The sequence below is a fragment of the Elgaria multicarinata genome, chromosome 2 (genome assembly GCF_023053635.1).
Source record: "Elgaria multicarinata webbii isolate HBS135686 ecotype San Diego chromosome 2, rElgMul1.1.pri, whole genome shotgun sequence".
Classification (NCBI taxonomy): Eukaryota; Metazoa; Chordata; class Lepidosauria; order Squamata; family Anguidae; genus Elgaria; species Elgaria multicarinata.
This window is the reverse complement of record NC_086172.1, coordinates 20994044-21010627: the sequence shown is the minus strand read 5'-3', so window position 1 is coordinate 21010627 and position 16584 is coordinate 20994044. Positions and strand designations below refer to the sequence as shown.

Below are 16584 nucleotides of genomic sequence, written 5' to 3'. Positions count from 1 at the left end.
AACTTCAAGGGTTTCCCTTCTTACATTCTTTAATTTTAAACCACACTTGGACTGGATGTGTCTTCAAATGGAGTGCACTTTTAAAAAGAGGTCTGTCCCCATCAGCTCGCCAAAATAAAGGACAGTACACAGTAAAGTAGGGCACTTGGCCACCCGTGTTCAGCATCCTTCAAAGTGTCCACAGCATTTATGATGTTGACAGAACATTCTCTACCATTAAGAAAATTTTATTTGTATTTATTCAAATTTACTCGGATTTTATACCCCGATTCTACGTATCACCGAGTGGCCTTGAAAAGATTCTGCATGCCATCCCTCGATACAAATTTACAGGTAACTGAGGAATATTTTGTATTTCATAACTAAACCAGTACAAAAGCACCAAATAAAACAAGAAGAAAGTATAATCTCTGAGGAGGCACTTCTCTCCTTTGGCTGATATGCCAGCTGCGCCCCTTCCTAGAGTTAGAAGACCTAAAGATGGTAGTGCACACGCTGGTAACTTCGAGGCTTGACTTCTGCAATATGCTGTACATAGGGCTACCTTTGTACCTAGTCCAAAAACTTCAAGTATTGCAAAATATGGCAGCCATGTCAGTTTATGTCTTTTTATTCCATATATTCCAGGTTATCTTGCTCCCCGGAACCTTCCTAGTGCAGGTTTCTTCCCATTTCTCCAAACGGTGCTTTGTGGTTCAGATGCCACCTGCAAAAGCACACCGTATACACCTGAAGACCTGCTACCCAAACTGAATAGTATCTTGCCCATAAGCAGGTAAGGGAGGGAACAGGTTGGGCTTCTACTGATACCTTTTCATTGCAACCTTGTAAGGGGGTCCTGATATTGCCCATCAGAATAAAGCTGTGGTTGCTGTTGCTGCTCTCCAGTCCGACTTCACCATGCCTGCTTCTGCCAACATCTGACTCAGAAACGCACGGACATGTTTGCACTGGCTTAATTTGCAGCACCGGTACAACATCATGGATGGTTTTGCTATGCTGATTTTGCAATACTGGCATAGTACAACATTGGACAGGATCAATCACCCTTGCTGCTGTCCACTTTTTGCAACACAATACAGACAATGTAAAGGGGCATTGTCATCTCAATCAGGAAAATTAGCAAATTGTTTCTTAATCGAATTTGTTTCTCTGTCTCAAAATACTCTCAAAAGCTAAGAACTAAGTCTTACGACTGTACACTTCATTTAAGTATGGTAATTGTTTGTGTGATTTGTCGGACCAAATATTTTTGATGTCATACTTGTGATGGAACTGCCAGGCTTGACTCAGTGATTCCCCGACTGGAGAAGGGGGGGGGGGGTCTGGCTCAGCCAGCCCAGACACATGCCCCTTCACTGCCGCTTTTTACCCTGTTGGAAGTCTAGGTTCTCAAGGAACGATACCACACAGGAGATAGGGACCAAACACTTTTATTCTTCACACAAACACACTTCCTTAAGGGACCACACATTAAGGTGACACATAAGAGGTTTGGGGGGGGAACATGGACAAAGGAATGACACACTCCGGACAGCAGGGACTAATACTTCCCCCTCCCTCTTTACACACTCAAACCAATTGGATTCGCACTCACTCCCCGCTAACCACCCACCAGATGTCAATCCGGCAAGGTCCCTTGCCCCAGTACCCAAACGTAAACTAAAACAAACAAGCAAACACTTAGCACTGCGACTCAACATCTGTTGCTCACTTCGACTCGGCTATCCGCCACTCGAACTAACTCCTTACCTCAGCGGCCACGTGGGGCTTCCACCATCCAGCCGGCCCGGCCTAGATGCTCCTGCTCACCACGCACACACCGGACTCCTGACACCCACAGGAAAGAGACCAGACCCTTGGGTGCCCACGCTTTTATCTCTTTCTGGAACCGCCTTGATCACCAGACCCACCCTGACCAATTGAAACCCATAGCGCAACCCACACCTCACCCGAAGGGAGGGGGGAATGCTCCCAGACATTGCACAGCTGCAACTTGTTACTCTTCCCCATTACCAGCTGGGGGGGCGTTATCGCCTTGGCCTTTTAACTTGCTACTCCCTTTTTGGACACAAAGAAACCCATCTTCTTCTCCCCGGGACGAAACAAAGATGTTTTCTTAAAGGAACCATGGGCTCAGCCCATGACAATCCTAACATGACTTTAATTATAGTCAGCCATATAAAGTCCTATTCTTGCGCTAAAGAAACTGGTTTGCTCTTCCCTGCCACCTTGGAGGAAATATGGTAAAATCCGCCCTTGTCTTGAGTGGAAGTAGGTTCAAAAGTGGGCCTTAAATAAAAACTCATTGCCAAAATAAACCAAGTGCTTTAAACAAGTCCACATTCTGAAAGGAATCCTGAATGTGGTTTAATGGAAGAAACTTCAGTGAGAGGGTAGCTATAAGTGATGATGCATGGTTCTTCTTGCTCCTTGTTTCTTATCAGAAAACGGAGAAGGTCAGCTAACCTGGAGAAGGACAGCAATCCATCATCCCAGAGTGCTGATGCTCCGAAAAGCAGGAATGGTTCATTGGGTAGGTTATTTGATTCTATTAAGTGTTTAGTAGGCTCTGTCTCTTTGCAGCAGATAAAGTTCTAATCATGGGAAACCTTTTGGACAAAGGCCCAGGTGAGTCGTATTAAAATGATGGCTTCACTTTGTCTGGATACTTGAGTAAGCAATTATTTTAAATTGTTGAGAATATTTTAGTGAGTGCAATTCTATACATGCGTATGGAGAAGTAACTCCCATTGAGTTCAAGGGTACTTACTCCCAGGTAAGTGTATATAGGATTGCTGTCCTATGTGAGGTTATGGGTGCTTGTGTTAGCCAGGATAGTGAGTATGAGTGTGGAGTTAACTTTTTTTTCCCTCTGTGCAGATTTTTTTAAAATAATTTCCCTCAGCTGGAACTGAGGTGAATGAGTGGGACCCAAGGCCACCTCTGTCTCCTCCTTCTTCATACCTGGAATGGCCCAGTTTGCGCTCAACCACGGATAGAAGCACAATTGGCAGTAGATTTTTGTGGGCATAGCTGAGGCTTCTGGGATGGATGCAGCCTGCCCCACTGCCACCAGAGCTCCTCTTTGCCACACCCCAACTCCCCTCAGATGGTTATCTGAGGGATTAGGACTGTTTTGCAAGAGCCTTTTTTGGCTGAGGAGCGGAGTATAAATATGAGAAATAAATAAATAAATAAATAAATTACTTTAAGACAAGGATAGACTACATGTTGTTCCTGGGCACCAATGCACCCCTGGCCACCGTTCTTGCTGCCTGCCTCCCACTTAAAACAACAACAACAACAACATTCTCATACTGGTAGCTGGGATTGCTGTGAATAGGTTTCTGTTGGTTTAGTAGTTGTTTAGTATGTTACGGCTTGGACTGCACCTCTGCCTTGTACTCAGACTTCTGGGTGGGTTATTTGTTCTTTGCCACACTTCCCACGCTGTTTTGTGGTGGTGCGCAGGGCGCTTGACCAAATTGCCACAGTCCAAAAAAAGAGGCCAACCCCTTTTTAAAACGGTTGCGACCAGTTACGAACATGTGTCTTTAAACAAGTTTTAACGTAGAAACAAAACAAAAGTAACGCCTTAGGCCTTTCAAGTTCTAGGCTGAGAGTTGGATTGTGTCAATGTGGGTGTCCCACAGGCATCTGGAGGGCCACTGTGTGAACAGTTCTGCTGGAGCAGATGGACCCTTGGTCTGATCCAGCAGGGCTGTGGTTATGACGTCCTCTCAATGCACCCCACAATCCATTAAGTGGCAAAGTGGAGTTCCCCTTGCCATTGAAAATATCCCTTGTGGACAGATTCAGTTCAGTCCAAATTCTCTTCTCTTCTCCTTTCACCCCCTTCCTTCCTATCAGCACTGCAGATGTCACATGCAGATATAACCACTTTGCTATTATCAAGGAAACGGGAGGCAGCAGCAGAGAGATAGAAGGTGATTCAGTCAACAGCTGTACAGGCATGAAGTTGTTGTCGGTATAGTTGCACCTGGCACTGGCTGCCGACTTCAGCAGGAGTGATTTTATCCCGCTAGCAGTTGTATACTTGCGCGGTGCCTACTGTGATGATGGCCATTGCCATCATCACTGGTGCCTCCCACCACTCGAAGTGAAGGGCAGGGATTCCCCACCTCCCCTCAACATAAAATGGATACCACTTTATTTTACCTAGCAAACTGCTTAACCAGCTGCTACTGCTTCGAAGAATGATGGATTTTGACAGCTACATGCATCCATGCTAAAAGGAGACATGGTTTTAGCTTATGTAAGAAGAGTCCTGAGCTCACATGCTTTGGTACAATCAGCAAATTCTAGCGTTTTAAACATTTATATGTTTTTGTGTGTATGTTTTTAATCACTGCAGACAAAATTGATCCAGCAGCGAATCTGAAGAACACTTCATCATCTGTTCGCCGTGCCAGTATTCATGTGCTCAACAAGATCCTCAGACTGGCAGAAGTAATTTTCTATTTTAACTAAAATAAGATCACCTTTAAAATACCATGTTATAACCTATCGTTAGTACGAGGTTTTATTTTAATAAGGAAATACAATCAAGTGTGAGGTGGAGGTGTGTGTTCGTGAAATGCCAACTGATGTCTGCAAACAGTATGCTCAGTGTGTGTCTAGCAACCATGCCTTTTTTAAATAACTTGGGTTGTTGTTTTTTGCTCTAGAGTAAGTGCAGAGCTTCCACTCTGGATTGGGATCATAGCATGGGGGTAGGGAGATTTTAAGATCTGAATTGGGGTCCCCAATCCTACTCTGGAGTAAAAATGAGGCATGAGGCATTTATCATGTGCCTGTAACTGGCCACTCACGGAAGTTTGCAGGCCTTGTACTCGGTGGTGTCATCCTCCAGGGCACCTCTGGCTCTTAGACACACATTTAATGTACTGTTTGTTTTGGCTCTGAGAGGAGGTGTTGGCATATCTCCTAATTAGGCTGTGTAGGAAGCAGGGATTATTATAGAGGCTATGACAGTGGCTCCACTGTTGTCAGCACAATCTCATATTAGGCTCCTAGAATCATAGAATAGTAGAATTGGAAGGGGCCTATAAGGCCATCGAGTCCAACCCCCTGCTCAATGCAGGAATCCTCCCTAAAGCATACCTGACAGATGGTTGTCCAGCTGCCTCTTGAAGGCCTCTAGTGTGGGAGAGTCCACAACCTCCCTAGGTAACGGGTTCCATTGTCGTACTGCTCTAACAGTCAGGAAGTTTTTCCTGATGTCCAGCCGGAATCTGGCTTCCTCTAACTTGAGCCCGTTATTCCGTGTCCTGCACGCTGGGAGGATCGAGAAGAGATCCTGGCCCTTCTCTGTGTGACAACCTTTTAAGTATTTAAAGAGTGCTTATCAACTCTGGCCTTAGTTAGATCTAAGGTTTATCCCGGGGTCGTCCCTGCCTGCTCCCGGGATATCCTGTGTGTCATTTACATGAACAGGGATGACCCTGGGACAATCCCGGGATGAACCTTAGGTCTAGCTAAGGCCTCTGATGTCATGGGTGCTTATCATGGGTCTCAGTGCTAGTTTTGTGGCTGGTGGACCTGAGATTTTCTTTAATTTCTTTTTCTCTTTCTAACATCTACAGCAGCAATATGAATCTAATCAGATTTATCAAAACAACTCATTTTCAATCCTTCTTATGCTGAATTTTATTTTATTTTATTAATGCAGATGCAAAAACCGTCTGTAGCAAATCTTAAAGCTGAGATCTGTGAGGTTATGCCAGCAAATGCATCCTCACAGAGTCTCCTTTGGGAAGTCATCGGAACCAACACCTATCAGACATTTTGCTTCAGCAACCTGTCTCTTATGGAATCATTTTTTCAAGAATTCAGAAATCAGACTTCTAAAGTGAGTATCCAGCTCTTTTATCTCCTTTGTAGAAAATAAGGCTGCTGAACAGCGACCTTAATCAAACTGCTCAGAAGAAGGTTTCTCTCATCTTTCCTTTATCCATCTAGCTTCCCACATTGTAGCCATTCCGTCACCCTGTGCCCATAGCAATGCAGCTGGCAATTTTGCAAGGAAGGTGGGGGGATGTTACTTTTCTTTGTGCATCGTGAACTCCAACAGCTGGAAATGAAAAGAGAAGCAGGGAGGAAGCAGGTTTATCTCTGACAGTTGTAAAGCTGCTGGCTGCCTTCCTCTTGGTCAAGGCAGAAGATGGAAAACGCTTGTTGTACTTGTTAAGCTAGGAGCCTGTGGCTAACTAAACAGTAGGTTCTAGTTACCTGGTGGTCATCTATAAGGCGCCAGGATTGCACTTCATTATTTTTAACCTGCATTTTCTGTGATTCGAGTCTTCTCCCACATCGTCACACTGAAGCAGCTGCAGCACGTTATCCCTTCAATTTATTGGGGGTGGAGATCCTGTCATATGAGCCCTTGCAGAGTGGGGTTGCTCCAGGTGGGTGGGAACCCCCCCTTTTTTAAAGTATCATTCTTTATGTGTACCTCTGCATATATGTACACACGCAGGGCCGGTGCTACCATAGAGGCCACTCAGGCGGCCACCTAGAGCGCCAAGCTAAGAGGGAAGCCGGACACAGCGCAGCACTCACGCGCGTTGGCTGTGAGCCAGCCTGGCCCGAGGATTCAGCTGGGCCTGGGTGGGCGAGTTGATGCCCCGAGCCTGCGTCCGCCCAGCTGAAGTGAAGCCAGGGACGCTGGGGTGGGGGTGGGGTGGCTCCACATTCAGACTTCCGGAACGTGCCCGGAAGAGAGAGAGAGAGAGAGAGAATGTATGGGTGAATGGGGTGCATGGGGTCTTTGAGCGAATGTGTCCGGGAAAGCCGCCAAATGGCTTGACAAAGAAAGATAAGACCAGCCGGTAGCTAGGTAACGAAGGTGTTTATTTACAGAAGCTAAACAGTGCAGGGAAAGGAGGGGAAAACGGGGGTTTGACAGCAAAAGTCAAGGAACAGGAACAGTTCAAGGAGCAGGCTTGTAGAGTAGTCAATGTCCAGTCCAAAGTCAAGGGAGCATGGCAAAGAGGAGATTCGATAATGCAGTCCAAGTTCAAACACAGCCAACAGTCAGCGACAAACCAGTAACACAGTCCAGAGTCAGGGGCAACAACAGGCAAGACGTAGTCACAAACCGGTCCAAGGTCGAAGCAGGAATCCAGAGTAGGCAGACGTGGTCACGGGTCCGGGAATCAAGACAGGAATCAGAATCCAGGCGTTCAGGAACAAGGCACGAGGTCACAAGAGCAAAGGCTTCCGCCAGAATGCTCAGATAATCTCTGACCACTTTGCAGGGCTCACAGCTGTGCTTTTATCCTTAGAGTGCTGAGTCATGGCCTCTCAGCTGATCCCTAATTGCCTGGTGTTTCTGGTGGAGGCGGCGAGACCGGCGTCTGGTTGCCTTCTCCGCCCGCAACTGGCTGAAACCAGGCTTCTCCGCCTCCTCCTCAGACCTCTGCGGCTCCTCCGTAGTCTTTGCTGGCATCAGGCCCTCAGAGCTAGCAGAGGTCCCAGCTGGCCTTGGCTCTTCTCCCTGAGGCTCTGCCACAGTCTCTGCCAGTCCAGCCTCCTCACTACCTGAGCTGGGCTTCTCGGTACTAGGTCCAGCCTCTGCCACCTCCTCCTCATCTCCTGACTCCATCTCTATGCAGGGCATGACAGAATGCATGTGTTCATGCGTGTGTTTGTTTGGAGTGAGTGATGCTGAGTGTGTGTGTGCGCGTGTGTGTGTGAGTTGGGGGGCGATGATTTGGAGGTGATATTCCTATTAAATAATGCATTTTAGACCCATAGACCTTCCTTTCCCATTTGTTTGCTATAATTGGCATGACGTATTTCTTGCACTTTAAAATAAATTTAGTAGCTTCAAGTTTTGTGCTTCTTATTTTTTCCAGGAAACATCTGTTCTTAAAAATCAAAGTTAGCATTTTTTGGGGTGGGTGGGGTGAAAGTAGCTCACCTTGCCTAGGGCGCAAAATAGTCTGGCACCGGCCCTGTACACACAAGGGTACAGAAGTCTGCACGCCCGGATGGCTAAAAATATCATTTAAAACCTACATACCGAGATTTACTTATATTAAAAAACTACGGAAGATAAAAATGAAATGGTGACGTCAAAGTTCCGCCCATGATGTTGGGGAAGGTATGCCCCCGATGGCCAAATCTCGGCCGTGGTCTTGCGATCCTTTGCATCTGTGCAGGTAAATACCTGCAGGATGCGCACACCTTGGTACCCAAAATGGCGATCGCTCCTATCTCCTGATTCATTTCCCTTCAATTCTTCAGTGAAACGGTGGTTCGGTCTACCAATCTGCGCAGCATCGTGTATACCAGCTTTCCTCAACCTGGGGCGCTCCAGATGTGTTGGACTACAACTCCCAGAATGGGAGATTCTGGGAGATGCAGTCCAACACATCTGGAGTGCCCCAGGTTGAGGAAGGCTGGTGTATACAATCAAGTGCCCAGTCTACCCTCTTAAGTGCTCCCTCTTTATCTTTCTTTCTTTCTTTCTTTTCTTCCTTCCTTCCTTCCTAAAACAGTTTTCCCATTTTTTTAAAAAAAACCACGTTCCTTTTTCTTCTTTAGTTAAAGCAGGATTCACAGTACCAGATGTCTTTTCTCAAGGAAATAGTTTCATTCTTATCACTCATCTCCGAAGTGCAGAATGACACTTCCTTATGGCGTATCCTTCTGATGGCGCAAGATCTCACTCAAGGTGTCACCAATATGAAGAATATGGTTGCTACCCTTCGGAACACAAACAGGTAAAAGAAGAAGAAGGCAGGTGATACTCTGCAGATATAATAGTTGTGCCTGGTATTTCATTGACAGTGATGAAGTGATAGCTGTAAATGTTATAAAGGGAGGTGTTGCAAAAAGAAAGCATGATATTTTGCTGGGTCACTCGTTGAGTGATTTATTTGAAGGTTTGATCTCTTCAGCTGTAGTTTCCGAATGGGCAGTATTTATTGCCATGTGGAACAAGCATAGGGAGGAAACAGTTAATAACTTCATACTGAATTTATATACCTCCTTTAAAGTTTTTGTACACACTATTCTTAAACTATTTCCCCCCCTCCAGCAAAAAGGCTTTCATACGACTCTGATCCAGACTTTTATTTTGATGCAAAACAAAAAGAAGTTGTGTAGTGATTTCCTAACAAATCAAAAACTGAGGCAAATGGGTATGAATGGATTTATTTTCTTTATCCTAGTCATCACTACACACCCTCCTTGTGGCTGCCTCCTGGTGGCCACCATTTAATTTTCCTAGAATGCCCTGAGCTTTAAGCTGTTCTAGAGCATTTAGTGGAGGGAAATGAAGGCTGCCAATGGAGGCTGCCATTTTTTTGTGGCAGCCAATGAAATCAGTTCCACTGCTGCTACAACCGTTGTGGAGTTAAAGAAACGGAGGAGACAATCTGAGTGAAAACAAGTATGAATAACAACAACAACAAAGTAAATTAAATGATGAATAATGAAACAAATGAAGTTGACTTGCATATTCCTAGGATGCCGCAGTTGTTATTATAGTGGTTCCTTCTTGCAAAAGAATGGTGTTACTGAGTCTGCCTGCTTCTCTGCACCTCAGCTCTTCTAGGTACTGTTAGGGAGACAATAGGAAAAAGATACAGGGCTCCTGTATCTTTAACAGTTGCCTAGAAAAGGGAATTTCAGCAGGTGTCATTTGTATACATGGAGAACCTGGTGAAATTCCCTCTTCATCCCAACAGTTAAAGCTGTAGGAGCTATACTAGAGTGACCAGATTTAACAGAGGGCAGGGCACCTGCAGCTTTAACTGTTGTGATGAAGAAGGAATTTCACCAGGTTCCCCATATATACAAATGACACCTGCTGAAATTCCCTTTTCTGTGCAACTCTTAAAGATACAGGAGCCCTGTCCTCCATTTCATAGGGTCACCCTAGGTACTGTGTAATAAGCCCCCTGCTTCTCTGCAGTCTAGTCCCTTCAGGATTCCCCCAACCCCAAACAGATTGCCTGAAGTGCATTTAAATCGATAGTTTTAAAAGTCTATCATTGATGAGTTGGGCATCTCTCTGGCATGGAAGAAGTTAACTTGTTGGAGATATTACACCATAAACCTTTTGTGGTGGATTAAAGATTAAGAGATTGGAGGAAAGCATCCGCCTAATTAGGAAACTGGGACACTGAGTGAAATGAGGGTGATTAAGAATGAATAATATTTTATTGTATTGTATTGGGCCAGTGAAGTTTGGCAACTAGCAGAGCATTCACCAGGGAGGAAGGAGAGAGAGAAAGGTTCAGTGAAAGAGGCACAGGGGCTGTCTATACGTCTTCTTTGTCCCACGGTGGCTGTGAATTGGCGCTGCGTCAGTTATACGACACAGCTGCCAATTCACAGGCACCGTGGGGTTTCCCCCTGAAGCTGTGCATTAGAAAAGTCACAGGCTCACCCCAACTTTTCCCTTTGAAGTGAGGTCACCACAGCCCTTCTGCCATGTGACCTTGCTGGGCAGAGGGCAGGGGGTGGGCCTGGTGAGTTTGAATGGCTGCCAGAAAGCCCCCGCTGCCTCCTGCAATTTAGAATACCTGCTGCCACCTGGCGGCAGCGAAACCGTGGGATTTAGTGGCAAAGTGGTGGCAATGCAGTGCCATGCAGGGCCCTTGGAACCTAGGAAGCGGCCTTATACTGGGTGAGACCACTGATCCATCTAGCTCAATATTGTTGACACTGACAGACAGCGGCTCTCAAGGGGTTCAGCCAGGATTCTTTCCTCTCTGTACCTGGAGCATGTCTACATGAAGGGTTTGCCCCAGGGTGGCTTCATATTAGCGGCACGTCATCTACATGATGCAGCCGCCATTGTGAAGTCATCCGGGGCAAATCCTGGAAACGTTGCTCCAAAAAACATCAAGTACTTACCCTGATTGTTTGGGCAGTGGAGCCCACAGCGCCCCCTGATTGGTCGCCGTGGGCAGCCCTGCGCCTGTAAAGATAAAAAAAATTAAAAAGGGGGGGAGGGGAGAGGAACAGGGCCATTCCTCCTCCCACTTTTTATATATATATATAAAAATCTGTATCTCTGCAGCTGTGCAGATACAGATAAGAAAAAGAATGGGGTGGGAGAGGAACGGGAAGCCAGAGGGAGGAGAGGAGAGGTGGTTCACCGTGAGTCCCTGTCCCCTCGCCTCGCATTCTCCTTCTGGCTGCCCATTCCTTCTCCCCCATTATTTTTCTTATCTGTATCTGCACAGCTGCAGAGATACAGATTTTTTTATATATAAAAAGTGGGAGGAGGAATGGCCCTGTTCCTCCCCCCTTTTAAAAAACTTTTAAAGACTGGGAAAGTTTGCACTTGCGTTCCTTCCTGTGCAGATGTCAGGAAGGCACGAGTAAAGACGGGGGCCTGGTCAAGCCAGGAATCGAACCTGGGACCTTCTGCCTGCAAAGCAGGTGCTCTATCCCTGTGGCCCCTCCCAGCAGAGAAGGTGGGGCAGGTGTGCTCATACATTGTCATCTGCCACCTCTGCTGCTGAACGCTTTGCTCTGCCTTTCCCTCCAGGACTATGTGGGCTGGGCTCTCCTTTCAAATGATGCTTCCATGTTGGCCCCATTTATGCAGTATCTCTTTCTCTCTATATGGAGTGGGGAGAAATGGAGCAAGTGAGGCCTCCATTCTTTGAGGTTTGTGGGAGTTGGGCACCCATTTCCTCCTTCTCTGCTATGCAAGGGCTTCTACCACCAACCTATGAAGCTGGTAGGGCAGAAGAGGTGGAGGCAATCTTCATTTCCCCATCCTCGGTCTTTCCTGACATTTGCTTGACATTTAGCCTATCCAGTGCGAGTGCTTTGGAGTGGGAGGAAAGGAAGCTGGAGGAGTCTCAGGATAACTCATATCCTGGCCTCTCCAGTCTCCTCCCCTCACTGCCCTCTGTAATGCCTCCTTTACTCCTCCTCTGAGGTCACTTTTCTGACCTCAGAGAGGCAGCCAGTCCAGCTTTCTCTGCACTGGTGGTGAGGGGTCCCCAAGGGATCTCTGACCTTGGAGGGATTTTCTGAGCCATCCTATAGTTTCTGGGTTGTTCACCCGGGGACTGTAGGATTGCTGTCATAATGGCTGAGCTCGGATTATGGCTTAACATTACATGTATGAAGCACGGACCCGTGTACGTTCCCTGTCCTCTCTCCTTCAGTGCATCTGCAAGGAAGAAGTTGGAAGCATCCGTTTCCATTTTCAAGTAACCATGGTTTTGTTGCCCTGTGTGAACGGGAAGGTGTGGTTCGTTAGGGGAATAAGGCAACCAGAAAGGACCCTTTGATGTTGACATGTTTCCCTAAACCATAATTAAGACTGACCACAGGTTGTACAAGCTCATTGAGGAGAAAACAAAATGTGATTAGTTCAAAATGAAAGTAGAAGCTTCCAATTTCCTCCACAGAACTGCTGCATAGGAGAGGGGAGGGCTGAGCTCATAAGCCTCAGGTACATTTACACTAAGGCCTTAGCTAGACCTAAGGTTTATCCCGGGATCGTCCCGGGGTCATCCCTGTTCATGTAAATGACACACAGGATATCCCAGGAGCAGGCAGGGAAACCCCGGGACTATCCTGGGATAAACCTTAGGTCTAGCTAAGGCCTCAGACCACAATCCTATGGTCTGTATAGACAGAAAAGAAAGTCCCACAGCATTCCCTAGCCAGCCATGCTGGGATTTGTTGGACATTTTTTTTCTTTCTAAACCTGCATAGGATTCATGTCTAAATGCAGCCAATGTGACCCTGAGCAAAGTATGCATGTACAGGAACACCTGGATCCGTAACCAAAGTGAACTATGACAGCACTAAAAAGAAAAACCAAAATATGATAGCAAGGCATTGTTATTATTATTATTTTGTCTACCTTGGAGAGTAAAACAATTTTTGTGGCAGTTCTCTTTGTGGAGCATTTTCACCTTTTTGGTTCTTAAGATAAATGATACGTTGATAAATACACTCATTAAAAGAAATGTTGTGTGTAGGTAAGTATAAGTGAACCTAAGAGATAATGTGTAACTCTTCGGTCTCTTCAGACTCCTCAGCACGGTCTTATACATGTCTACTCAGAGGTAAATCTCATTGAATTCATCTCACTGCCAGGTTATAAAGTTGCAACCTAAATAGCTTTTTGTTATTAAAAAGAACAAACTGAGCTCTAGCAACTAAATCTTATGCCACAATAAGTCTGTTAGTCTTTAAGATGCCACAAATCTTTTCTTTGTTTATTTTGCCACAAGCCTTTTCTTTGTTTATTTTGCCTCTGGAAATTTATATCTTGACTTTTCACTAAATTTGTATTTTTGCACTGTTTGCATTTTAGAAAAGTATTCTCAAAATACAATTTTGCTGGTGAAGAATTGGTTGGTGAAGCGGGCCAACTCTCAAAGGATGTAGAAACCAATGAGAAATCTCTACAACTTCTCAAAGATTTGCAAGAGAAATTTAGTACTGCTGAAATGAAAAACCTGGAGCTATTCAAGGAATCTGAGCACAAAACTATACTAGGATTGGCTGGAATTCTGCAGCAAGCAGCAGGAGACCAAGATAATAAACTAAAAGATCTATTAACTAAGGAAGAAATCAACAGACCCCACAACTTCACATCTTCGCTGCTTCAGAACAGCTCCAATGGGTTGCCGTTTTTTGACATAATGGCCCACTTGAAAGAAGTTCCAAATATCCACAACTTAGCTAGAAGCATTTGGGAACTAGCTTTTTTAAATAAGACTGACTTTAACACCACAAAGACATGGCAAACTATCAAAACGATAACATCTCACAGATTTTCGGACATGCCTGAAAGATTTCGAAGGTACTTAACTTCAATGCAACAAATACCATCATTGTTTGCAAATTCTCTGCTTAAACCTACAACTATTGAGAACTTTCCCGAGAAGCTCCTGGCACTCCAGAAAATCTTTGATATTGTGGCAGATGTTAACTCAAATCACAATTACCTCCTAATGCAGTTCATTAATGACATGATGCAGAAAATCCAAAATTCAATTAATGAATCCCAATGGAATGAATTCAATGTTTATTGGCATATTAGTGAAATACTCAGGTCTGCAAAATGGAATGATACAGATATAATTGCCTATGGGCAGGTTTTAGACATACTGCACAATGGTCTGTACACCCACCACAATGGGTCAGGTCGTCCCTTGAAAACAGAGCTTGAAAAATTGACTAAATTTGTGAACTATTTACTGAAAGAGAATGGTGAAGAAAGCATCAGTGGGGCAAATGTCTCAATGGTTTTAGAAGCCATCATGAAAACGCTGCACGTGTTAGAGGATCTGGAGGAAAAGTACCTCAATGAATTAGTTACTGTCAATCCACTAATGAATGTCAATAATGAAACTCTCCAGAGATTATTTCAAATATTCAAGGAAGGCAGAGATATACTTTCTGATCCCAGGTTGACAGAAGCATCTAGTCTTAAAAAAATTGACACCCTCTTCAGTTTTTCGCACAAGTTACTTTTTCGGGAGTTTTATAGGATGAAAGCATGGCCTAATTCATCAGTAGAAGCAAAAGTGTCAGAATTTTTGTATTTAACATTGAGCCCTTTTCTAAGAGGCGATATCCAGGCTAACGAAAGGCTGCCAGACTGCACTATCAAAGACTTCCATCTCATTTCTGTTGAAGTGTTATTGAGCAATGCCACGCTCAAGGAAGCCTTAAGAGGAAGCAACTGCAGTTTCCTTTTTACTGCCGCTGATTTTGAAAACCGAACAACTCACCACCATACATTTACTGAATTGTTTCACCTTGCAATAAGAAATTTAAAATCAATGCCAACTTTTGATACATTCCACAAAGACAAAAGGAGATACTTTCCCAATGCATTTCAGTGTCTCATCAAATCATTACAACTTTCATCAGGGTTTCTCTCTAAATGGAACAGTTTCTATAACTATAAGAATCCCTGGATACAAAAGATGCATGATAATCTAACAGCTATCTCTGACAGCCTGTCTCAGAGTAATCTAACCTGCCAAGAACCATTGTTTGGCAACATGGATGTTATAAATGAATCTTTTGTTTTACACCTTTTGAGTCATTTTATGCTGAACGAAACAGACGCTCACGCACAGAATGTATCCGGCAGTCCATCAGTGTGGAACCAAGCACTTGTGTCTTTTATTTTGCTACACAGCGAACCCCATAAGAACGCCACCATATCAAAGCTGTTAGAAGTGAACAAAAATGCTGTCAACCAATCAAAATGGAAATATTTCTCAAAGGCCTTGAATGAGGTTGCAAATATGTTGAGCTCCAATCAGAATGTGACAACTGCAAAGCAGTATGTTCAACTACTAGAAATGACAAGAAAAGCTCTAATTCTTGTTGTCACAAGCTTAGCTCCCAATAAAACAGAAACACATCAGTTCCTTGAATCCTTAAGTTGGGGAATGAAAGCTTCCTATTTAGAAGAGATACTTAGTTCAATAAAATCCTTCTTCAATGTAACTTCTGAGATAGATTACAAAAATTATTTAGGAGGACTTTTTAATACACTTTCTCCACCTATTGACGTCCTCGTTCAAAGACTTTTGTACACTAATCCTCATTGGGAAGAAACTAAGCAGGCGTTGAACTTAACTACGTTGTTTTTAGGCAAGACCAGTTTTAAGTTAGCAATGATATGGAGAACTATCCAGGAGGTGATGTTGTGGAAATTTGACAAAACACAGGAAATCCCATTGCAGTTTTCAAAATTTCTGCTTAATTCTACAGCCACCAAAAACATTTTGGAGCAGCTTTTAACCTTTCAGGATTCCAACTATAACACAACAAATGTAAACATGAGTCGGGACTATCCCTTGGTTGCTTATCTTTCAGGAATAATGCAAAGAACAAACAATGCCTCTATGAAATCCCGGTGGAATGAGTGGAGTGCCTTTGGGCATATTGATGAACAGCTAAGATCCGTGAAGTTAAAGAGTACAAACCTAGATACACACAGGCATTTTTTAAATATACTACACCAACGTCTAGCTGAACAGGATAATGAACATGGTCTTGATTTCAGCCTAGAACTGGAGACGTTGACTAGACTTTTATCTGATGTACTACAAAGGTATGGTGAAGACGACTCTCAAAGTAACATCTGTCCTCAGGCACCTGTTATTTCAGAAAGGCCCCATGTGGTTGCTGAAGGCCCTTTCGAGGCTCTGAGAAGGGGAGGGGCCATGCTTCAACCAAATTGGAAGTGACCCATTTTCACTTTCTGTTGAAATAGTGCATACCCCTTCCCCTTCCCAGATCCTGGAAAAAAGGCAACAGCAGCCCACATGGGGAATTACAAAGCTTTATTCAGCACAATCCTATATCTGTCTCTTTGGAAGTAGGTCCCAATGTGCTCATTGGATCTTACTCCCAGGTTAGCCAAAGGACAGTTGGCAGCATAGAGGAGCAGCCAGGTGTGGGGTAAAGTGAATGATGGGAGAGGGGAGTGTTGGGTTATTGTGCCAGAACTTTTCTCTCTCTGGAACTCTGTTTGTGCTCAGAAACAAACACACATCACACAGGTCTTACACAGCAGAGCTGGTTTATTTCCTTCAGGTT

At 44.6% G+C, this 16584-nt stretch overlaps 1 protein-coding gene across 1 annotated transcript in view; it reads left to right on the top strand.

Annotated features, from left to right (window-relative positions):
- ABCA12 (ATP binding cassette subfamily A member 12) overlaps positions 1–16584 on the top strand; it is a 160971-nt gene that overhangs the window by 12173 nt on the left and 132214 nt on the right. The window contains exons 3-8 of the mRNA XM_063116106.1: positions 628–775; positions 2448–2536; positions 4379–4473; positions 5696–5875; positions 8575–8753; positions 13331–16096. Of these exons, the coding sequence (XP_062972176.1) occupies positions 628–775; positions 2448–2536; positions 4379–4473; positions 5696–5875; positions 8575–8753; positions 13331–16096 (3457 nt within the window). The remainder of the gene's footprint in view (positions 1–627; positions 776–2447; positions 2537–4378; positions 4474–5695; positions 5876–8574; positions 8754–13330; positions 16097–16584) is intronic.